This window comes from Castor canadensis, chromosome 5 (assembly GCF_047511655.1).
Source record: "Castor canadensis chromosome 5, mCasCan1.hap1v2, whole genome shotgun sequence".
NCBI classification, from domain to species: Eukaryota; Metazoa; Chordata; class Mammalia; order Rodentia; family Castoridae; genus Castor; species Castor canadensis.
In genome coordinates, this window is record NC_133390.1 from 1,233,766 (window position 1) to 1,257,621 (window position 23,856).

The 23,856-nt window shown below is 45.2% G+C and overlaps 1 protein-coding gene across 16 annotated transcripts in view; it reads right to left on the reverse strand.

Annotated features, from left to right (window-relative positions):
* Positions 1-6,407: 6,407 nt before the first annotated feature.
* Adarb1 (adenosine deaminase RNA specific B1) overlaps positions 6,408-23,856 on the reverse strand; it is a 127,170-nt gene continuing 109,721 nt past the window's right edge. For 15 of the 16 annotated variants that reach the window (XM_020177208.2, XM_074072490.1, XM_074072496.1 and 12 more), the window contains 3 exons: positions 23,196-23,377; positions 11,415-11,593; positions 6,408-10,589 (listed from right to left, as the gene is read on the reverse strand). In XM_020177208.2, coding sequence (XP_020032797.2) covers positions 10,410-10,589; positions 11,415-11,593; positions 23,196-23,377 — 541 coding nt within the window. In that variant the 3' untranslated portion in view covers positions 6,408-10,409. The remainder of the gene's footprint in view (positions 10,590-11,414; positions 11,594-23,195; positions 23,378-23,856) is intronic. The other variant, XM_074072483.1, reaches the window with a different exon arrangement.

Genomic DNA, 23,856 nt, shown 5'->3' on the forward strand with positions numbered 1-23,856 from the left:
AAGTAAACAAAAACCTTTCCTAGGTGAAATTCAATAAAAATTGGAAATAAAGACTTTGCTTAAAGAACATTTTGTCTCATATAGGACAATAATTTGAGGGAATAAACTTTAAGCAACAGTTTTAAAATGCTATGGGACATATTTGTCCATCAACTTAAAAGAAGCTTATAGTCTTTAATTTATATAAGAGCAATTCATTTGACTATATGCACATATGGAAATACACAATGAATCCCCCTGTGCAATTAAGATATGCTAATAAAAATTCAAAGAGCAAACGCGTGAGTTATGAAATAGTCGTCATCCATTTTAGGAAGCAGGTGGTTTTAGAAAGACATCTTTCTGTTTTTACTACAAATACCCATTAATTTAAAGACCATTTTAACTACAGCTAGTGGCTGGGGCTTTCCTGGCCCATCAGTCATCTTAGTAGAGGCTCTGCCGAAGAGGACCTGCTGCTGTCTTTCTATCCAGTCCTTGTTTACATCCGTAAAAATGTAATTTAAAAATGTTTTTGCAGGAAAATCTTGTAAGATTTGGAAACAAAACCATAGGCTTTTCAGATCCCAGATACGTTACATTCTTAACGAGCGTGCAGTGCTCATTAAGAGCCCTGGCCCCTGAGCCTGGAGAAGGTCACTTCCCAGTTCTGTCACCGGGCCCACAGCTAACTCTACACGTGTTCCCAGCTCTGTTTCATCTTTGGTGTACGTTGCAGCACTGCTCAGGGCAAGGCAGAGGCCGACTGAGAATCTCTCTTCCTGCAGTTTGGCTGAAACTGTAATAAACGAACTTATTTCCACTGAGATACATGTACCATGTTTTCCTGTCCTGTTGACAGTGCGTGGCCTGCTCTCAATCCTGTTACTCCCATGCCATGAGACCCTGTTAATATTGACTGTACTTCCTCTTTTTCCAGTCCAAACCCGGCCCAGTCAAGACTCACGGTGTAGAAATGTTCTGGCTTGACCCCTAATGACCAAGTAAGAGGTAGATGGCTGGTCTTTACTGTTTTGCAGGGGAGACTGGCTGAGGCACAGAGAAGATATGGCAGCAAAGATTTAAGCCCAAGTCCCTTGATCCACTGACTAGGACCCTTCCATGGTCACCTATTTCAATGTAGGACCCTTTACATGGCCCCTCCCCCTCACTTCCCATCAAATTATCCCAGTGCCCTGAAGCCCTGTGTCCTCTCAAGAGACCTGGACCGGGTGGCCCTGGGAGGTCACGGACTTTCTCCCATGACATCACCATCCTTGTGACACATTAGGTCTTGTATAATTCCCAGGGTTCCAGATTTGCTCCTGCTTATTGGGGCAAGGTCTTGACACAGGGTTTCACAGGTCATCAGTACCACCAAGGGGTTAGGTGGGAGAACCTGCCTTGGGGCTGGGAGAGCACAGTGGCCCCTTGTGGTTGTTGCTATGCTCACTGGTTTATAAGCCAGTCACTCGGGGCACTTTGTTCTCCAGGGCACAGAAGTTAATGTGGTCCACTTGAGGCAGGCACAACAGGAAAACAGCCCACCATGGGACTCCTTTCTCTTGGGCAAACAGATATGCTCATGCTAGACTTGTTTTCTTTCAGTACTCTCCCAGCATGGCCCAGAGCCATCTCCAGAGCCGTAAGTCCCCTCTAAGCTATAACTACTCTTGCATGACAGTGTCCAAAGAAGCACCTCTGAGCTAGGTTTGCCTGGTAAAAGGGAGGTCTGCCCCAATCTCACCTCTTACACAAAGTCCTCTATTTATGACCTTATGAATATTGGTCACATCTCATACATACAATTGTGGAAATTAGCATAACCACCGGGGCAGAAAACACCATGTTACGTGAGAAGGCTGTGTTAATTAAACCTGCCAGCCACCCAAGCTCCTCCCTAAGGACTGCCCAGATTTTTCCTGCCTTACAACTTATAAATTGGTCTTTAAACAAAATTGCCACCTGGCAGAGCCCACCACTTTTTCTCTTGCAGTGCTTCTTCTTTCTCTTTCCTTTTCTTTCAATAAGTTTTGCTACTGTTTTGCAATTTGTGTCTCTGTCCAGTTCTCTGTTCAAGTGACACAAGAACTTGGAGTCTTCTGGACTAGTGTCTGCTTAGACCACTCAGCCTGGTAACATCCTTGCAAGGGTATTCAGCAGAGGACCACCCTCCCCAATCTTTTTTTAGTTTTATTATAGGACAGTAAGTGCCATGAAGGTGACACAGCAAAACTGAGTGACAACAATTAATTCTTACACAGAAGCCATGTCCCTTTAACCACCAGTAGCTGGGTCATCCTCTTTGTCACTGGGCAAGTGACGTGGCAATGTGAGGCACAGGCAGGTAATCCTATAGAGATTATCTCCCCATGATTCACTGAGGGCAGGTGATGGGAGCTGACAGGCAACCGTGGCATAGCTCTGAACAGGCTGCACATTGATCTTAGATGGATGAAGGGATACGTGACAGGACTGACAGCTTTCTGCTTGGCAGGTGACAATATTCAGCTGACAGTCAGCATTCTGCTCTGTAATAGCTAAATACCAAGCAATCTGACATATGCCAGGAAAGATTGCCTTCAATCTCATCCTTTCAATGTTTTTGAAAACCTTACTGTATAGTATTACTTAGCACGAGTTTAGTGTTTGTGGAAGAAGTTCTAGAATACATAGGAATTTACTGGTAAGAAAAGTTTTTCTCTTTTCAAAACGGTAAAAACACACTTGAGATGAATTCCCTATCTCACTGGGACACCCAGGCATCCATGCTAAGCTGATTAGTTCTGGGGAAAGAAGAAAAATAAATGAGTTTGAAGGTTGCCCTCATGTGACTTTGCTTTCAAAACTCCAGCCCCACATAAGCCCTTGTGTCCTCATTCCCTGGTGCAGCGGCTGGGGTTTGCTTTGCTGAGAAGAAACGTATTCTCCACCTACAGGAAGCTGTGGAGATGGGATGCACCTGCAGGACACCCACTCATGACAGCAGTGCAGGCCTGCGAGACACTGGAACTGTGGGGTCCTGCCGCTGGGGGATGTCCAGTGTCCTGTTTCCTGGTTCGGGGTGCACTCTGGGGTCTTGGGAGCCTGGCATTGGCTGAAAGTCCGCCACTGGGGTCTTGTTTGGGGTGACCTACCTCTTTGCACATAGGTCCTGAAAAGAAGCAAGCACTGGGGAGGTCCTGCACAGGCCTGGGCTGGCCAGGGTCTCACAGAAGTGGTGATTTGCTCCTAACTTTTGACTTTTGAACACCTGTACCCCCTCATATGTTTAGTTTACAGCTAGATATTTTAATTACAGGGTTTAAAAAAAAGATGCAATTTCTGGCCTAACGTAAATATTGGTGTTTTAAAATAAAATCCTTTTCTCTTCCATGCCCATGTCTGTGACTCCTTCCACCCCGTCACTGTCCCCTCTTCCTGCCCTGGACAGTGTCCACCCACTCAGGAGGACCCAGACCTTCTGAGCACACGTCCACTGGAAGCTGATGCGCGCAGAAATGGCCGCCTGCTCCCCGCTCCTATTCTGACTTCCGCTTCCGCCCTGACTGACTTCCGCTTCGTCTCAACTTCCGCTTCCTCCTCCGCCTGTGGGTGGACAGGCCCTTTGGCCCGCAGAAGCTTGTCCTTTGTGAGCACGGCTCCTCTGCTTGACTGCGTGTAGCTGTTTTTACCCCACAGCCTTTTCTGCTCACACCAGCCTACTTCCCCACAACAAAGCCACCTTATAGGAATCAAAATTCCAATTTACTGTGACAAAAGGCTTTGTTGGTGCTGCCTGGAGTGTTACTTTCAAGTCCATGGTGCAGTTTTGCAGAACATGTATGTGGCAGACGGGCAGACAGCATCACACATGCAAGCAAAGCTTCACTGCAGTTGTTCCTCTCCATGAGCTGAGTAAGGCCTTCCAACCGGCTGGTGCCTGTAGCTACGGGTCAAGGGAACCTGCTCCACTGAGGCAGGTCAGCCTCTGTTCTACTTAACTTTGTATAGACAAGTCAGCAGCTGCACGAATTCAAAGATGAGATGAATTATAGTAGTCCCTAAACTGTTTATCCCCCAAGTTAAGTGATCTGAAATAAAAACTATGAAAATTGTTTAAAGGCTTCATTAGCTGTCAACTATGATAGGTTATTTATTCATTCACTTTTAGCAGTACTGGGGTTTGAACTTGGGGCTTTGCATTTGCTAGGCAGGAGCTCTACCACTTGAACTGTGGCCCCCACCCTTTTTGCTTCCATTTTTTTCAGGTAGACTCTCCCTTTTGCCAGGGGTCAGCCTAGGACCACAATCCTCCATGCCTCCAGGCTTCTGCTTTGCCTGGATTATGGATGTGAGTCACCATGCCCAACTTATTTGTTGAGATGGAGGTCACTAACTTTTTGCCAAGGCTAACCACAGTCTTTCTGATCAACATCTCTGGATTAGTTGGGATTGCAGTCATGAGCCACCACTTCTGACCTCAGGTTTTTGTTTTAAAAGTAAAGAATTAGAAGCCTCTTGACTTGCAAAAGGATGGGTTATATCCTGTCAGTCTCAATTTCTGATGTTATGAGAGCCTCATCTAATTTATGAAGGGACTGTCATTTATCCATGATTCTCTGTCACTGTGTTAAGCCTAATATATTCTGAGGGGTTTGGGAACCCTGAAATGTTAATTTTAGTGTTTTTGCCAGTTGAATATTTTTGACAAAATGGTCTTATCACATCATTGTTTTGAATATATTTTCACTGCAACCTTGAAGCTGCAGATCTAGTTCATTCTATTTATGGCAAATGTCCTCCGTGTAACCTAATCCTTCTTGTCAGACTAGCAAACCAAATTAGAGTTATTTTCTGTCAGAAAAGAGTCTGACCTACTTTTTCAATTGAAACAAAAGTGTAAGCATGCTTTTCCAAGGATATTAAGAAAGGAAAACTACTGGGAAATAAATCATAGTACACATCTTTGAAGGGAAATTACTGAGGGCCATAGTCAGGATTTTAAGCATGTAAATCTAACATAATTAGCTGACCCGTTTTACAATGTATTACTAAAACAGGTCTTAATTTGCAACACTATGATAAAACATATAGGCAAATGTTCAGGTTACAAATTGAGAAGAAAGGTAAAAATTTGTGTCTGTTTCTCTCTCCCAGGTGCTAAACACTAAGAAGTTATTTAAAACCCCTCTCATTAGTTCTCTTATTTATTTTTGCAGTGTTGGGGATTGAGCCCAGGCTCGCCATGTTCCCCATGTCAGGCAAGTGCTCTGTCACTTAGCTACACTTCCTGCCCTCCCCTCCTTAATTTTAAGTATCATGATCAACGTTTCCTTTATGAAAACGTTTTCTGAAAAAGAAAGGTATGTAGTGCTAAAATCTGATCAGTCCAGTAGCTGGCACATTGTGATGTGTGTCTGCAGTATTATTTAAGGTATTTGTCTACTGAGAAATGAGTAGAGAAGCAGGTTGCCTATAAGACATGAAATGGGATAAGTCAGCCAGCTGACTCTAGCAAGGACACGGAAAGATCACAGAGGCACCGACATTCCCAATGTCAGACATCCACCTCAGCTCTGCTGGTTCTGCCTTATACAAACAGATAAAAGACCAGAAGCACTGGAGAGAAAGGAAAATTCTCAGCTGGTTTGCACAGCTCACCAGTTCCAAAATAGAGAGCAAAGTTATCTTTCTACAATAATGCTGCTTTTTAATTGCATGGTACTTGTGACTTTCCAAAAGCACTAAGTTTATTTTGCATTTAATTATGGAAATATTACTGAAATGGACAAATTTTAAAAAAGGAAAACCAAGTTAAAATCATCCCAAATCCAGGCACCACAGCAGAAACAGATTCTTCCATGTGTTCACTTACATATGCAAGCACACTTATCAAGATCGTGAGATATACATACTGCTTTGCAGCCAATTTTCTACGGAATTTACTGTGAATAGTCTACATGATCTCACTGTAACTGATCACCCCATCAATCTATCCAGTCAGTCATCTTGATGAGGGACCAGGTGCTTCCTGTGTCCTGTGTTCTACCCATTACCTTCTTTTATACACCCCAGCCAGTAACGCAGGCTTGCCACCATTCCTGTTGCAGATAGGGACAAGAGCAGTGGCAGCTGCATAATTTTCCTCACACCCCCTTATATCTGGGAGTGAAGCTAATATACTCCCCAGGAAGACAGAAAAGTCAGGAATCCAAAGGGGGTGGGGAATTGAGAGATTGTCTGAAGTTTGGTAAATGCCCTGAGCACATGGTGCCATGTCAGTAAGCGACCAGACCAGATGGAGTCAGACCCACAGCTCTTAGGTGGAGCATATCCACACCTTTTAAAGGGCTCTCAAAGGATGTTCAATAGGCTTGGACACCAAACTTGTCAATGGAGCGGAGGACAGATATAAGTTGAAGAAAGACAATCTCTGTAGTGTGATAGTAGTGAAACATCTTGTTCTTTATTGAGCACATCTCAGATCCTTTGTCTATATGACAGCGTCTCATGCTCAGTTCCAGCTGGTCTTGGTGAGAGGGGGCTCATGCACTGTAATGTGTGATATATACATAAATATACATACAGAGAACACTGAGGATTGTATCTTAGCAATGAGTTTCTTGGCAGAATTACATTCATATAAAGTGTCCAAACTAAAATCAAATTAAAAGCATGGAACCCAAAGCCTGGAAAAGCAAACAGCTTTAGGGGCTTACTCCATTAGCATTCCACAAACTGTGCTTATAAGCATTGTGCTCCATTCAGAAGCATGGCCACCAACAGCTCTTGCAACTGTTCTTGGGACCTGGCACTTGTCCCCTAGACAGCACGCAGGAAGTGTAGCCACTGCTGCACCAACAGGAGGGTTTTCACAGGAACCTGACAAGGAAGCCCTGATCCTCTTAGACCCACGTCTATCTCCACCCGCCCCGGTCCCCAGTGGTGTTTCCCTAATTACATTCCCCAGCATCATGTGAACCTGGAGCCCCAGTGTGCACAGGATGAGCAGCCCACAAACTGGAGCAAGTGCGTTTACTTCCTCACGCTCAGGGAGGTTTGTCACGCGACGTGACGGGACAAGGACACACAGGCTGCACACACATTAACATGAACCCACCTGCCCTTTCGAGGTATATAGTTTGGGGTTGATATAAAGGAATCTTTTGTAAAGTTCCTCAATGTCACAGAATTTAGAAATGGAAAGATTAGCTAATTTTATTCTTCTTGCTGGATCAAAGTTATGACTGGGCAGAGCTGATGTTTCTGGTATGGACTATTTTAGAGGTGAAAAGGTCCATCTGCACTGCAAGTGTTTGCCCACAGCACAGGCCAGTGTCACTGGCCCTCAGATCTGTGCACACAGTGAGGACAGTGGCACCTGCCCCTTGGCACACCTGTTTGAAGTTGCAGGAGGAATTCGGACTTTGAAGAGAAACCAGCAACTACAACCTGGAGGTAAAACAAATTCCAGAGGAAACAATGCCTTCTCTGGTGCACACATTTAAAAATAAATTATCATTTTTAATTAAAATAAAAAAACCCTCCAAAGGAGGAAAAGATGGTGAAAGATGAAGACTCTGAATGAAAACTGCAGTTCTTTTAGTGTCCCGTGCTAGGAGAGGTGGGACCTCCTGATACCAAAGCAGGTGGCCAAGGTTCTGGATGTGCTCACAACACCCCCCAGCCTGCTGCTGCCCCAGGACTTCCATCCTAACAATTCAAGAGCCTAACAAATCAATTCAAGAGCCCACGCTCCACACACACGTCCATGTGGCCCCTCCTGAGACCTGAGACTTCCTCCCAATGCTGACCTCCCGTGGTGGAGATGCCACCTTGGCAAAGCCATACCTGAGCAGTCCTGAAGGACAGTGTCTGTGGCATTAGTACTTCAGGTTTAGCAAACTAAACAGAACAGACTCTTCCATCCCTGCTTGCGAAAACATCCTTAAAATTTAAGATTTTTCTAAAAAATTCCTGGTTGTGACAAGTTTTTGGTTGAGTCTAAAGTCCAGATCAAGGGCATGGCTGCAATGGGGCAGTCATGGTATCATGCAGTGTGGCTCAGATGGTGTTCAAGTGCGCAGAGCCTGAGGGCCTCCTGTGGGGGCAGCACACTCTCTTCTTTCTGAAGACAGAGGAACAAGCACAAGCGTGGTCTTGCCCTAACACTGGGGGAGGGCATTGGTTCCCTCCCCCAGGCTGCATTCCTCCTCCTGCCAGGCCCAGGCCACATCCAAGCAGGCCAGCTCATGTGGTCTCAGGCCCCAGTGAGGAAGGACATCGCCTTCTTTTGGTGGTGGGGAGTCATACTCATTATAGCTACTACTGGACAGAGAGACAAGCCAGGCAGACTGGGTATTTTTTATGTATATGGAATATAATTTTTGCTGGGCTTTATAAACAAGATCATGTATTTTTTAAAAACTAAGTCCATCTCCCAATCCCCACTAGAAAAAATATAATTTGTAGAGAAAAGAATGCAGACTTAAATGTTTTTCTGGAGTCTACTTGGGAAGGCAGAGACACCACCAGACCTTTCCTTCTAAGAAACCCCAGTGCATTTTACCCAAAGGAGGCCTCGCTGTGCACACAGGGTCCTGAGACCCTGACCTCAGCCCTACCCTTGCCAGGACAGGCAATGAGCAGGGGATGCTTTCAATTCTGAACCTGTCTCCAGAGAGCCCTAGGTAGACTCCCACTCCGTGGGATCTGCCCCACAGGACAAGAGCCACACGAGGCACCGAGAGGACACAGGCATGGGCTCCTGACATGGGAGGCACACCCAGGTCCCACCAAAACAGCAACAAACTGCCTCTCAAGGACTAGCAGGAATATGGCTGGACTGACAGCAGCTTCTCCATTCCTGTCCTAGTTTGTCTAAGCCGCAAAAGAACACAAGTACCTAGGTGTGCAGCTTGGTGCCAGACATGTTAGCATCCTGGACATCGCTGTGGCATGTCCATGGCTATGGGTGGACTGCATCTGTCTCTGCCCATGGCCCCAAAGTCCCTCAGCATGACTTGCAGGACCACGAAGTCACTCTGCTTGGGTGGGCAAACAGCCCTGCCCTCTGGCTTTCCCTAATCCTGAGTGGAAGCAACAAGGCACCTGGGACAGGTGTCTGAGCCCAAGGTCCCAGGGTCCACACCAGGGACCTGAGCGCCTGGCCTGCCTGCCTCTGCCTGAGGGGCCATCCTGTGCATTAGGAGTGCTGAGGAGCAGCCCCAGGTCCCCCAAGACAGGCCAGCAGCATGCCAGCCCTGCCTGTCATGACATCAATGTCTGGTCTGTACCACGCCAGTATCACATTGTCATCAGCCTGAATACTTTATACTTTTCGAATGTGTCTTTGATAAAGCTGGAAGTAACTTAAAATTATGCCGTCATGGTATGCTCTAAGAGAGAGTATCTATCTAAAAAATTCTATTTCCATCCTGGGAAGGCCTCTGGGCAGGCATTGCTCCTCTCCACATTGAAGGTCCCCACAAGGGTGCAGATGGCGGCTAGCTCTGTATGTGCAGCAGCACCATCTGATCCTCACCCACGAAACTAAAAGCTATTCAAAGCCCCAGACGGCCAGTCCAAGCCTTGGACATGTTCTATCTTGGGTTATTTAGAAGTAAACTGAGAAGTTTTCCTTGGATTTGATTCTAACCAAATCTAGAGCATGATCCCATGCTTGAGGAGCATGGAAACTTCTGGAGGCAGCTGAGGCAGCAGGTCGTGGGTCATGAGTGTAGGAAACAAGGTTGCCACTGCAGAGTCAGGGTCACACCTCATCCGACTGGGGTCTGGCCTGGAAGGGCTGATAAAACCTACTGTGTGGACCTAAGTAACCGTGAAGGACCTACAGAGGGGGGCCAGCATGAGGATGCGTGTGGGCAGTTCTTTTTAGGGTTCTACTTCCTACCTGTTTTCTCACCCTCCTCCATATATAAATGCTTTGTTGCAATTAAAACAATATGGCATAAAAGTGACCTGACATGATTCTTATTTTATAAAACCTCATTCCTAGCTCTGAATAAATTATTTATTCAAGAATTTCACATGAAGCAATTTCTATTTTCCTAAACTTAAGGAAGCCCTACTCAGTAGGACTCAGTTTCTAACGTAAACTGAGAAAGCAGTCACTGGATAACTCAAGAGGGGGAGTGTGTGGCAGGGAGATGCCAGGCGGCAGCGCTGGACCCCACACTCCCTCACGACCCCCCCTCCCCCGCTGCACACCTGCCCCCTCCCCAGTTTACATGTGAGATGCCTGGCACCTCACACATCCCCCTGCCAGCTTAGTTGGGGCGTGAGATGCTGGGGACCATGTAGATACCCAGTGGCTCCCAGGCCCCCACGCCCTCCCCGAGTGAGCGCTCGCTGAGTTCCGTCATGAGGCTCTGGGGAATGATGCCAGGCACTGCAGCCTCCATGCCCTGTGCTCTGCACCCCCAGGCTCAGGGTGTAAGGGAGAACTGGTCCTGCTCTGTGGGCTTCTCCACCCAGGCACCCAGCCCTGCCTTGACGAAGGCAGTCAGCAGCCGTGCCTTGGCAGCTTGGTACTCCTTAGCTGCCAGCTTCGACTCGTGGTATGTGTTGGGCTTTGTGATCTTGGTGCGCAGCAAGTGGGGGGGGACCTGTAGAAGGACAAGGTACAGGTTAAAGTGTCATTGCTGATGTGATGCAATGGATGAAAAACAACTTAGCATGATGTCCAAAACTGGTGTTTTGTGGGGAGATGCCAGAGAAGGCTCCCTCTTGCAGGAATGGCACCCACAAACAACCTGAGTGCCCTGCCTCAGCTGTGGTCATGACCTCTGAGCAGCTGCCCCCACATTAGACAGGTGGCTGTAGACTCCAGGTTCTGGAGACCACAGGGGCTCAGGTTCCACCTTGCACATGGGTAACTGTCTGGACTGTGCACGCCACATCACACTGCAGGACCTGGTGGTGTCCTGGGTGGCCATTTAGTATGAGGACCTCAGGCACTGTGGTGCAAGGTGCCCATCCTCAGGGAGCAGGACAGTTTCTGCCTGAGCCCCACACCAGTGTTCTGTACTGGCCTCATACTAAGTAAACAGTACAAACCTGACTTTAAAAAAAATGAAAACTAATGACACAAGGACAATGGAAGGTTTTAATGCTCTTGATGGAGGGTGGCGCTGAATCCAGGGAGGCCTCTGCTGAGAGAGGAGGGCAGGTGGCTGACCCTTCCTCTCAGGGATAGAGGTCTCCTCCCCTGATGGCCGAGCACTGGGTCTCTTGACTGCCACAGGGAAAGGCAGGAGCTACCTTTGGATAGCTTTCAGACTCATGGAGCCAGGGCCACACTTTTAAGCTAGCAACAGTCTGGAGGAAAAAAACAGTTTTCAAATGATCTTGTTAGGAAGTTGAGGTGATGACGTGGTGGGACGGATGGGTACGGGGAGGGGAGCCGGCACAGAGTGAGGGTAGCTCAGTACCTTGCCATGCACACGCATCCAGCGACAGTACAACGCGTGCTTACACAGGCGGGACGCACGGCCCAGCTCGTCCTTCCCCGTTGTGGCATTGATGATCTCGATGGCGGAGTCGCCCACCGTCCAGTTGACGCTGAAGTTGGGCGCCTTCCCTGGCTGCCTCGCTTCAGCATTGCTGATACCTGAAACAGAGCAGACACCAGGGGTGACATGAAGCCCTCCTTGGGATTGGGGGCACCTAGCTTAGCACAGCACACGTGGTTTGCAGAGGGATATGCAGGGAGGAGACACGCATCTGCCATGAGGCCATCACGCTGCTGCCAGCTCTGTGGCCCTGGGCAAGGGGCAGAGCTCAGGAGCTGGAACTGACAAAGTCATGTCTGGGAGGGGGCAGCGGGTAGAGGCTGATGAGAGCCTGAAGACACACAACCTCCTGTCTGGTATGTCTTAGCCTACTTTGGGGACAACACTGAAACCTTGCAGTTTGAAATCATGGAGAGGCTGGCGAGTCACCCTGGGTTAACTGAGGTTCCACAAAGGCCAGCCAGTGGGGCTGTTCCTCAATGTGACGGTCCTGCTCGGTGCTCCCCCCTCCCCCCACATGGCCCCTGCCACGGAGGGGCCAGACGTCCAGGTCATGCTGCCCTGCAAGCTCAGCACCCAGGGTGCAAGAGGAACCCCACTTCTTAACAAGTAAGCGTCCAGGTCTTCTCACCATGTTCAAACTATCTCACCTTAACTGACCACAGGCTCTTTTAGTAAGGAAGAAAGTTTTAGAAAGACCCTTGGCTAATGGGCACTGAACTGGACTGCTCACACCATGCACACGTTAGGGACTAAGCAAATCTAACTGGCTTAGGACAGGGGTCTCTAGAGCACGCCTGGAACCTGAGCTGGCCCACATTCTGGATCCAGTCACCGAGCTGTTGGCTTGCTGGCTGTGCGTGGCACACAGCCCTCTCACCTGTGCTCAACACAATAACTTCATGTGTGGAAGGATCTCCTGCCTTGCCCCTGCCCCATTTCCATGCTCTTCATTTGCTATCACTGACTGTTCACTCCTACCTTGAAGAGAATATTGAAACCAAGCTTGTTCTGAGTGAGGAGCCCAGCACGGTGTGGCAGACATCCTAGTTGAGAATACAGAGTTCATGGGAGAGTGCAGAGGAGGAGCCTGGGACTGCATCCAGGTTACCTTAGGCTGGGAAAGAGCTCCTGAGAGGATCAGAGGGAAAAATATCTGCCACTCACATGCAAGACAGAGACAAAGGCCTGAATCAAACTTGTAAAGAGGAAAACCAGAGTGAGAAAAAAGTAAATATGATGGAATTAATCACAGAATGGAAACTGCAGAAGAACAGACTGATGAACTTCAAGACATGGAGACAGAAAGTACCCAAAATGAAACAAGGAGGGAAAGAAAGACTGTAGGAAAAATAACAGAAAGTCAGTGAGCTGAGTAACAATAGTTCCTAAGGGAGCAGAAAGAGATGAAGGATGAAAAAAATAAATCTGAAGACAGAGGAATAACATTTTTCCAAATCTGATGAAAACAACAAACCCACAGACCTACAAATTTCAATGAAGCCCAAACACAAGAAATATGAAGAAAACCAGACCCATGCACAACACCACAAACTGCTCAACATCAGCACAGAGAGAAAAATCTTAAACAGTAAGAGAAAAAGCCACAGCCAGAGGAATAAAGATAGCATGACCTCTGAGTTCTTGTAAGAAATGATGTAAAGAAGACAGGAGCAACACCTTTCCAGTGCTAAAAAGAAAGACCAACAACAAAAACCTGCTCTTCTATACCAGCAAAAACATACTTGCTCAAAATATATTTCAAAACCAAAAGCAAAACACGAACTTTTCAGACACACCAAAGCTGAAATAATTCATCATCAGAAAACTCACTCTATAAGGAGGTAAAGAGCCCTTTAACTAAAAAAAAAAAAACAACAACAGCAAATGGAAATCCAGACCCCTGAAGGAGTGAAGGGCCCCGGAAAGTGGCTGACTATCGGATAGACATTAAGAGATAGTTTTCCCTTTTGAAACAAAAAAATATCAGGTGAGATTTTTAACATATGCAAAAGTTAAATGCATGACAATACCACAAAGGTGGGGAGAGGAGAAACAGAAGGCCTACTGTAAACTTCTTGCATCCTCTGGGAAGCATACAAGATCATGGGAAGGTAGACCGTGGTGAGTTTAGGATGCATATTATAAACTCTTAAAAACTACTAAATCAACAAAACAAAACGCTACAGCTAAAAAGTCAAAAAGGAGTTAAAATGGAATCATAAAATGTAAAAATGCAAGAGTGAGAATAAGTGGAAAGCAAACAAAGAGCACATGGAACAAACAGAAAATCATAGCAAAATGTTGAGATTTAAACCTAACTACCTCTAATCAGAATGAACATAAATGCTTCCAAAACCTTAGTGAAGAGGCAGATATTGTCAACTGGCAGGATCAAAACATATGTGGCCCACAAGATGTACACTTTTAAAATAAAATGATTTAAATTTAAAAAGACATTAAGAAGAGGGCCGGGCATGGTGGTGCAAACCTATAATCTCAGCTTTGTGGGAGGTAGAAGTTTGAGGATCACAGTCCAAGGCTACCTCCAGCAAAAACACAAGATCCTATCTGAAAAGTAAAATAAAAGCAAAAAAAGTGTGTGTGTGGGAAGCTGGGGTGGGATTCAAGTGGTAGAGCACTTGGCTAGCAAGGGTGAGGCCCTGAGTTGAAAACCCCAGTGCTGCAAAAAGATACAAAAAAGACATCTTAAAGATGTACTGTGCTGCCCCTAATCAGAAGAACGCAGAGGTCATCAGAGAGCACACCGAGCAGATGAAGCCTGTTTAATGACAAGAGAGGTCATTCATGTGATCACACAGCTGCAGAATTCATGCAGTAAAAACTTAAAAATCGGAAGGAGAAGCAGACGACATGTGGTCTCCGATGTCCCTCTCTCGTGAACTGACAGACCCAGTGGAAGATCAGTAAGGTCACAAAAGACAGAAACAACACAGTCAGTCGATGTGGCCTAATTGACATTTACAGATCACTCTATCTACAAATGAGATACACGTTCTTTTTAAGTTTCCACAGAACATTTCTAAAGACAGATCATATTGTAATCTGTAACACAAGCATTAGTAAATTTAAAAGACTAAGTCATAAGATGAAACTCAAAAATTAGTAACAGAAAGAGCTATGCACTCCCTAAAGCTCTGAAACTCGACAGCAACCATGTAAATAACCCATGGGGTCAAGGTATTAGAAATCAGTAGAATGAAGATTCAACATATCAAAATTTATATATATAAAAAATGATCTCAGTAGCACCTTAAAAAACTTAGAGAAAGAATAATTGAAACAGCAAGTATGCAGAAAAAAGGGAAAATTAAGATCAAAGTAGAAATCACTGATATATAAAACAGGAAATTATAGGAAAAATCAGAGACCAAGAGTTGATTTTAAGGTGATCAGTAGTGTTGATACACCTCTAGCTGTACTGATATTAAAGAGAAGATGAAAATCACTACTGTGAGGAGTAAAAGAGATGTCACTGGAGATGCCACAGACACTAAAAAGAAAAGAGACCTTTTATACCAGTAGGTCTGGCAAATTAGATAAAATGGACAAATTTCTTAAAACAAATAAATTTCTAAGCTTATTCAAGAAAAAATAACACAAATATCCCTCTATCTACTATAAAAATTTAATTTGTAGTTAGATATTTTCTCGTAAAGGAAACCTCAAGTCTAAATGGCTTCACTAGTGAATTCTACCAAACATCTAAGGAAATGTTAATACCAACTCTAACCAAATTCTTCCAAAAAATCAAAGAGGAAGAAGTGCATCTGAACTCATTTTAAGACTGACAAAGACATTAAAAGAAAACTACAGCATAAAATCCCTACAGATTAGTATACCTATATAGATGCAAAGGTTATAAAGAAAATTTAGCAATTTGAATATAACGATGTACAAAAAGAATAAAAAGTAAAACCATATAAGGGGTATCCCAGGAATGCAAGGTTGGTTTAATATTTTTTCAACAAACTAAGAAATGAACCAAATGACCATCTTAGAGCAGAAAAAAAGCATTTCACAGAATCAAACATCCATTCTTGATTGAACACTCCTAGTAAACTAGGGATAGAAAGAAACTTCTTCAACTGATAAAGCCATCAATGAAAAATCTACAGCTAACATGCTACTCAGAGGTGAAAGACTGAGTTCTTTTCCCTCACATCACACACAAAACAGGATGTTCTCTTAGCACTGGAGGAGAGGTCATACCTACTGCAACCAGGAGTGAAAGATATCAAAGGCATACAAGTTGGAAAGAAAAAAACAAAGCATGAACAACATGACCACCTGGAAATAAGATCCAATGAAACCTCCCTTGGTTGTTTTGGTAGTGGAACTGACAGTAAAGTTTATCAGTAAAGGAATACTCTTCCAGCAGACTGAAAGCCATCCTCTCTGGAAAGAGTCAGAATGACCCCAATGGAACCTCTTACAAAGCTGCCAGAGCTAATGCTCCTACAGACTGGCAACAGACAGTTGGAAATCTAAAGAAAATGCAACATGTAAAGCAGCATCAGGAATATGACGCTAGATGAGTGAGACGTACACTGTCAACTGCAAACACTGCTAGGAGAAGTGAAAGGTGGCCTGGAGAAATTCTCTGTATTCATCGAAGTCATTAAGGTGTTAGCTGTACAAATGGATCTACACACATAGTAATCTCAGTCAAAATCCAAGCAGGCTTGTGTGCAGAAATTGATAACTGGATTACAAAATTGTTATGGAAACACAAAAAGGACCTAAGAGGCTCAAAGGCCTTCTTTGAAAGAGTATAAAAGTCGGAGGGCTAACACTACCTGACCTCAAACTTATAATAATGACAGCAATCCTGGCAGTCTGACACTGCCTCGAAGGAGACCCCCACACACATGTGCACACGTATGTGTGTGTGCCCAGTGCTGCAAAGACAATTCAGTGAAGGATGGAGGAAGGTCTCACCAAGTGGCCCTGGGACAACTGGATGTCTTATCTGTGAAAAATGAACTTCTGCCTCTGGGTGGAGGCACCGTCTTTCAGTAACTCACAAAAATGACAAACACAAAGGAAAAGAGAGAGGCACACCATCTTGAGATGGGATACTCTGGGGAAAACGAGGCTTGGAAAACAGCAACAGGAATTTAGAGGTAAACATAGTACCAATGAATAATTTGATTAAAAGTACACAGACACTATTTTATTTGTTTTGCCTTATATTCTCTCAATAAGCTGTAACATTTAATAAAAGAAAAAGAGAAAGAGAGAGAGAAGAGAGAGTAAAAGGGCAGCTCTCTGCCTCTGACCTGGTCCTCTTGCCCAAATGATTAGTGTGCTCTGGAACTGAGCAAGGATATCTTAAAGAAAGACACCTGTCCTGGGAACAACACGTTTGAGAATATGACTCATTTGGTCATAAAGTGTTTGCAAAGGAAACTATTTAGCTCAAGCATGGATACCTGTCTTAAAGGGAGCATCTGGCAGAACCCATCCTTTGTTTAAAGGGATGCTCAAACATTCACGTTATTGTGTCCTAAAATTTAGCAAACAGATCAACCATAAGATCTCTGGCCCAATTAATAAAAGTGTGACAGCAAGAATGACTAAATATACCATGTGTCCAGAACAAGGGGGAGCACTCATGCTAGGGCAAATTTGAGCCAATCTCTCACCCTATTTTTTCACCATAAATACCTGTGATGTTAGAATACTCATTGCACCTGTTGTCAGACATGCCCATACTTTTGTCTGAGTTGTATACTATCCTTTTTTTGCTTTACTAATAAACTTGGTTTCTACCTCAATGTGTTCTAAAATTTTCTTTTTTTACTAAAGGTCATGAACTTGGCACGCAAGGGCCAGGCAGAGGCCTCCTCCCTTTTGAACACTTCTTTTCTGGAGACTCGCTCACTGGTTCTGGTAACCATCCATGCTCTTTAGGCCTTTTAGAAAACATGGAGTTTGGCCAAATACATGTGAACCCATGAGGCATGGAGGTAACACTCACAGGTGTTACCATGGCACAACTGAAGAGTCACAGTGTTACCCAGCAACTGCTGGCATTGTTGCAAACAAACACATTCTTGCCAAGAGAATTACTGTGACACTGACACGATGAGCAGTCTAAGAGCTGAGAGAGCTTCCTGAAGAATGTGAGGGAAGTGATCAGAAAAAGAACAAAGCCCCAGGAGCTTTGCAAGGCCTTTCATGTCCATTCAGCTTCTTGTCTGCATGCTGCAAGACGTTTGCTTTCCTCTGCAAATACCCTTTCAGGGTTCCCTGCTGGACCCTGGATTCTGATGTGGGACTGCTTTGAGCTTCTAGGTGCAGAGTCCTCAGTGTCGGGACAGTTTCTTTTCTGAGTGGGTAAGTGTCCAATTAGGCACAATTGGTGGAAATGCCTGGACACAAAGCAATTGGATCTTTCATGAACAATTGCCTCTGCTTGAATTGTGCCATCTTGCGTTGTAATTCCGTTACTTCTTTGAGACAAAATCAAAACAAAGATCACTGCTGAATTATACCTACACCCTAGAAATGCAACATTCTCACTAAGGCTAAACCCTCAATTAACTAACTGAAAAAAAAAAGACCCTAAAAGTATAAATTTTCTTTTTTCTATTTAAAGCTAAATATAGCTCCGTCTTTAGCAAAAATGGAGTAAAGAAAGCAAAAAGAAGTCAGCTAGTCTGAGGTTCCAACACTAATATATGCTTTTTCTGGGGCAGGAAGCCCCTAAATGTTCACCAGAGAGCATTTCCACAAGTCCTGGGGACTGACACCCATGAGCAGCTGATCTTTCTGGGGCTGCAAAGCGAGAACTAGGGTAATGAGTTGATCATAGGCCACTGTGCAGAAACCAATAAAAGCAGGAACGACTCGGCTGGTAATGAGAGTCCCCCGGTTATTGTAAATTAAGTGTGCTGAATCAGAACTTTTAAGGCAAAAATACAGAGAAGCTGAATTAGCCTAATAACTAATACAACTAAAAAATTAGAAAAGCCGGTATTTGCATTTCTTCTTTCCACCGTAAAGATACTTTCTAATAGGTCCCTCACATAAGAAGGTGATAAGTAATGAGGCATATTTCTAATGATCAATAACAAATACTTAGGGTCACATCTCAATTGAATGTGACCTTTATTCTGCAAATAAGGAACAGGAAAGGCTTGGGCAGGAGCAAACTTAAGAAAAGCCATGTGCCTGGCACCCACCCGTGACGGCCCCACAAAGCCACCCAACACAAGAGGGAGGGGCCTCTGAGAACCTCTGGGTCTACAAACAAACGTCCTTTAAGCAGGGAGCAGAGCACCTCCCAATCTTTCATTTTGACTTTCTTTGAAAAAGGTAACCACTTTGTTGACAGAGAAAGTTGATCCGTGTTGCTGCTCCTGACCCCTTGATGAATGGCTCCTGCTCCTCTGCAAGAAAAGGCTGCAGCCTTACTGTCCAGCTCCTAAGCCTGGCTCTGCTGCCAGCCTCCTCTGAGCCCCTGCTGTCCTTGCACAGCTTCCCCAAGCACAGGGTGGACTCATTAGGATTGTCCTGTAAGGGATGGGTAGGAATTAGGGTTCCTACAGGAAATACCATGCTGGCAGTGAAAATAGGTCACCCACTAGAATCCTGAGCTAAAAAACACTTCCCTCCCAGGAGAAAGGCTATCCTACCAATGTGATTTCCTGGTGTTTGTCTAATCTTTTCTATAGGTTGTAATACTGCTGTGAGCAGGTAGAGACAGACTGAGAATTTCCTTCTCCCCAGTTTTGGCCAAAATGGTAAACAAATTCATTTTCCATTCCGTCTACATACTATGTTATTTTCTCTTAATTTGGACCTAGACTCAAGCTTTGTTTCTGGGGGCTGCAGTGACAGCCCCTCAACACTGCTTGTTCATGCTCTTGACAATGTCCACATCAGAAGTGGCACTGAGGGGAGCATGGTACATCAATCCTTCCAGAGTGGCTTGTCTGCCACCTGGGCCCTGGAGCCCTCGTGCAGGGACAGTCAGCACCTCTGGGCTTTCCTCTTGTGTTCTTCATGAGCCTTGGACAACAAATTGGGCCAGTGGAGGAGCTCAGATTCAGGGAACCTAGGGATGAGAGCCAGACACTGGGATTACCCTGAACTGTGGACATGCCAGCCCTGTGGCTACTGGGACACAGTACTGAGGAAGCTAGAGAGACCTCCACTTCCACACCACTGTGGAAGCACTGTGGGCTTCACAGCAAGGCCCACTGCACACAGAGAGCCACCTGGAAGTTCCTTCTCAAAGATGGTATGTTTTCATGCTGAAACAAAAGTTAGATTCTTCTCATTTCAATCTTGACAGCATTAAAAACAAAACAAAGCAACAGCCTTTGCTGAATTTTTACCTTGATTTGCTTTGGGTTTCAGATAGCTTTGTTTTGTGAGTTTAGTCACTCTGTGTGGTAGGGATGTCAATTTCTGTTTTTCACTAACAACGTGACAATTCACTTTGTTTTTTTTCTTTTTTTCTTTCTTTTATTCATATGTGCATACAATGTTTGGGTCATTTCTACCCCCTTCCCCCCCTGCCCCGGACAATTCACTTTGTACATGATATTTTGTTCTCTTTCACAAAAAACGGGGTGACAGGGTCCCCCAGATAAAGCACCAACTGTAACACACACAGACTTCACACTGTGTCTACTCAGCAAACGGCCAAAAGCAACAACCCAAATGTCCTGGTTGCTCATATGTATGCAGGACCAAGAGCCAAACATGAGTGAAATGTTCTCATGTGTGTGAAAATCAAACCATGATCCAAGGAAGAGACAACCAAACGACAAGGCTCACAAACAGGGAGACAAGCCAACCAAAAGCAGCCCCAATCAAGGTATAAAACCTACACTCGTCCTGCCTTGGAGCACTACACTCCCTATCTAGCTGGCTTTGTTTCCCTTTAATGGTGTCCTATAAACCTTTGCTTCCCCTATTTTATGGTCTCAGTAATTCTTTTACCAACCCACAGCCCCCAAACCCACAACACGGTGTCCAGTCTGCTTGTTAAATGAAGACTTAACATTGCAGGACAGTTGCGAATGCTCTGCTTTGGGGCCCATTCCAAGCACATGACCTAAATCTATGAGGATGTCAGCACTGGCCCCTCCAGATTTCTCTTGTCCAGTTGCTTTTGTCTCCAACGACACCCACTGTTATCTGCCTCCATCCTAACTCTCCAGTCATCTGACTACTCAGAAGCAGAAAGTAGGTGTCCATCCGTCCTCTACTCAGTCCCTGCATCACCTAAGTTCCTGCTGACCTCACAGTGTCCTCATCTAAAGGTGTGTTCCCCAAAGCTGAAGCAACAGCACCACACCACTGTTTCCAAAGCAAAACATTTCAAGCAATCTGCATTTTAAATGGGCTCTAGTGCTGGAGGAGGTACTGTCCTCTGGCTTAGCCTCGAGTTACACCCTGCTTCCTGAGGCTGGGCAGTGTCCCTGTACCTTCACAGAAATGTGACACTCACCCAGAAGGATCACAAAGAGTCATGCCCATCACCGGGCATGAAGAAACTGAAGCACACACGCTGTGGTACACACGCAGGGTAGGGCCCTGGGCTCTAACTCAGGCCCTCTTTGCCATGCATGGGGTGAGCATGGCTCGGCCCCCATACAGCTGCAGCCTCTGGGAAGGCAGATGGACTGGGGGAGAGACTGTAAGACTGAACAGTTACAAGCTATAGGCCTTTGAGACTAGGGATGGCACTAGGAGAGGAGGGTGAAGGTTAATTTATGCTTTGTGTTCTCAAAAATGTAACATATATTTGTAATACATAGGTAACTTTAAAGCCTACCTTGCAGATAGGATTTTTCATTATCCTTTACAGATATATATATATATATATATATATATATATATATATATATATATATATATATATATATATATATATATATATATATATATATATATATACAGATCATGATGAAAACACATTTGACTTTTATAAATGAGCTCTACTTTCAATATCTCAGAATAACTCTTTAGCAAAATGATCCTTTCATTTCAGACTTTAGTCATGGAAGGCATAACACTTAGATAGTCCTGTTCAATGAGGTCCTGATGAATGACTATTTTGGGGCCTCTCCTATGTGCCATATGTCTCACATGCCATATTTAAAGTTTCCGTGAATAGAATTGACAGCGACAGCTGAAACGGGCACTTGCTATAGTTGGGATGTGTTTGAGTGCGTCCTCCAAAGGCTCATGTGCTGGAAGCTGGAACCTCAGTGTGGTGACATTGAGGAGTGGGGGGCTTTCCTCGAGGAGGAGCCTAGTAGAAGGTGGTTAAGTCACGGGGTATAACCTCAGGAGGGTTTATGTAGTTCTCATGGGACCCTCGTTAGTTCCTGTGAGACCAAGCTGTTATAGAAAGAGTGAGCCTGACCTCTGCTTTGCTCTCTCCGTTCTCACCTCGGATGTCTCCTCTACATGCTCCCTCCCTTGTGGTACTGTCCCAATCCTCATGAGGCCCCTGCTGGATATCAAACTGATGGGGGTGCCTGATCTTGGACTTTCAACCTCCAAAACTGTGAGCTAAATGAACCTCTCTTTTTTTTTTTTTGACAAAGGATCCAGCCTCCAATATCTTGTTATAGCAATAGCTAATAAAGCAGTCTTTCCTTAAATGTATCACACAGAGAACAGACAGAGAAAACTGTTTTCTGATTCAAGAGAAATTCATGCGATAATACACAGCAAAACACTCCAAACGGCACTGATGCTCTGAGTTCAACTTACCCCCACTGAATTTTATCAGTCAATTTTATTGTTCTTCAAGAGTAATGGCTAGGGTTGCGGAGCTATAAAATTTGATCTGAGACAAGGTCTGTCTTCCCACCCTTGCTTATTCATGTGTTCTGACAGACATACTCCCCCAAAAAAACTCCACCCTGCTTTCTCTCAAGACATGCTAGTAGCCAAGCACTGAAACAAGGCAGAGCACACACACCACAAGAAGCCTGTTTTAGTTTAGGATTATGGTTTTAGTTTTGAGCTTACAAAAAGTAAGTAAAATTACCTTTTTAGAATGATAAAAATACCTTAACTGTGTCCTTTTAAATAAGGGTGGGCTTAGAAGTTAGGACCCTTGAACTCAAAAGCTCCTGCTCACCTTATCATTAGCCACTGAAATTCTAAAGAAAGAAAAGAAACCAGTAACAGGGCTGTGAGAGCAGGAGACACCACTGAGGGTGGGGTCTGCCTGAGGTTGGCACACCTGCTACACCTGTCAACAATGCTTGGGGTGGCAGCTTGCGAGGACACCTTGGCCAGCAAGCCACAGCCTGGGGAAGCCAATGCTTACATCATTTTCATGAATATGTCTATGAATATTTGCTGCTGAGGAAGGGAATGAATGTGCAGCAGAAATGAGAGAAATCACAGGGGTGCAGGCCACTGTGATTTCACTCACCAATGGCAAGGTCTGCAACCAGTGACAGGCATTAATTTTGCAGAGGGACTCACTTAGAAGGCCCTGGAAACCAGGCCTGACAGCTCAGAGATACAGCCTTGTACATCCTTTTAATGGCTCTGCCACTGCATGGTGGTCATTGGCTGGCCTGGGGTAGGTGAGATGTGGGAACTGGACACTGGGAGCTTGGGCACGAGGGAGGAAGTGGCACGGGGGTCCTGGAAATTGTGAGCTCGGGTGAGGGGATGGCCTGGGGTACTTGCCACTGAGCAGGGGCTTGTTGAGGGTGTAGAGTGGTGGCAGGTCCTCTATATTGGAGATCCGCTGGTACATGGCCCTGGAGAGGTGGTCCCCGTGGTACAGGCTACCCAAGATGATGCTTGAGAAGTAGATGGGCTCCACAAAGATGCTGAGCAGCGACCCCTGGATGCCCACCACGTTCCAGCTGCGGGGAGAAGAGGCACATTAGAGAGGCAGGACTGCAGGTGCAGCATTGCACAGAGTCGCTGCAAACAGTGAGAAAAACATGGCAGGGAGAAGTGGCTGGCTAGTTTAGCAGTTCACATTTTAAACAGGAAAGTCTTCTTAAGTCTATCTTAAGCTGCGAAGTGTCCATTATTACACTCCCATGAGGACATGTGGCTGGATTAGTTCTGAGAAGGGATCAAGGAGTCTCACTTTTTTTTTTTTCTTTAAACCTGGGGGAAATTGCAAAAGTGTAAGCCTATCTTCATTTTAATACTTCTAATGAAAATGACACTCCTACAGGAGTCCCTCAAAACTCAGACCAGGTACATCCTTACTCCTTTGACACGGCACTCTGTGCGGGAGCCAGTCAACTTCAGAGACTGCCCATGGGCTCCCTGTCCTGCCTGCCAACCGGGGAAGGACAGTAATGACTGCAGTGAATGGACTAGAGATGGG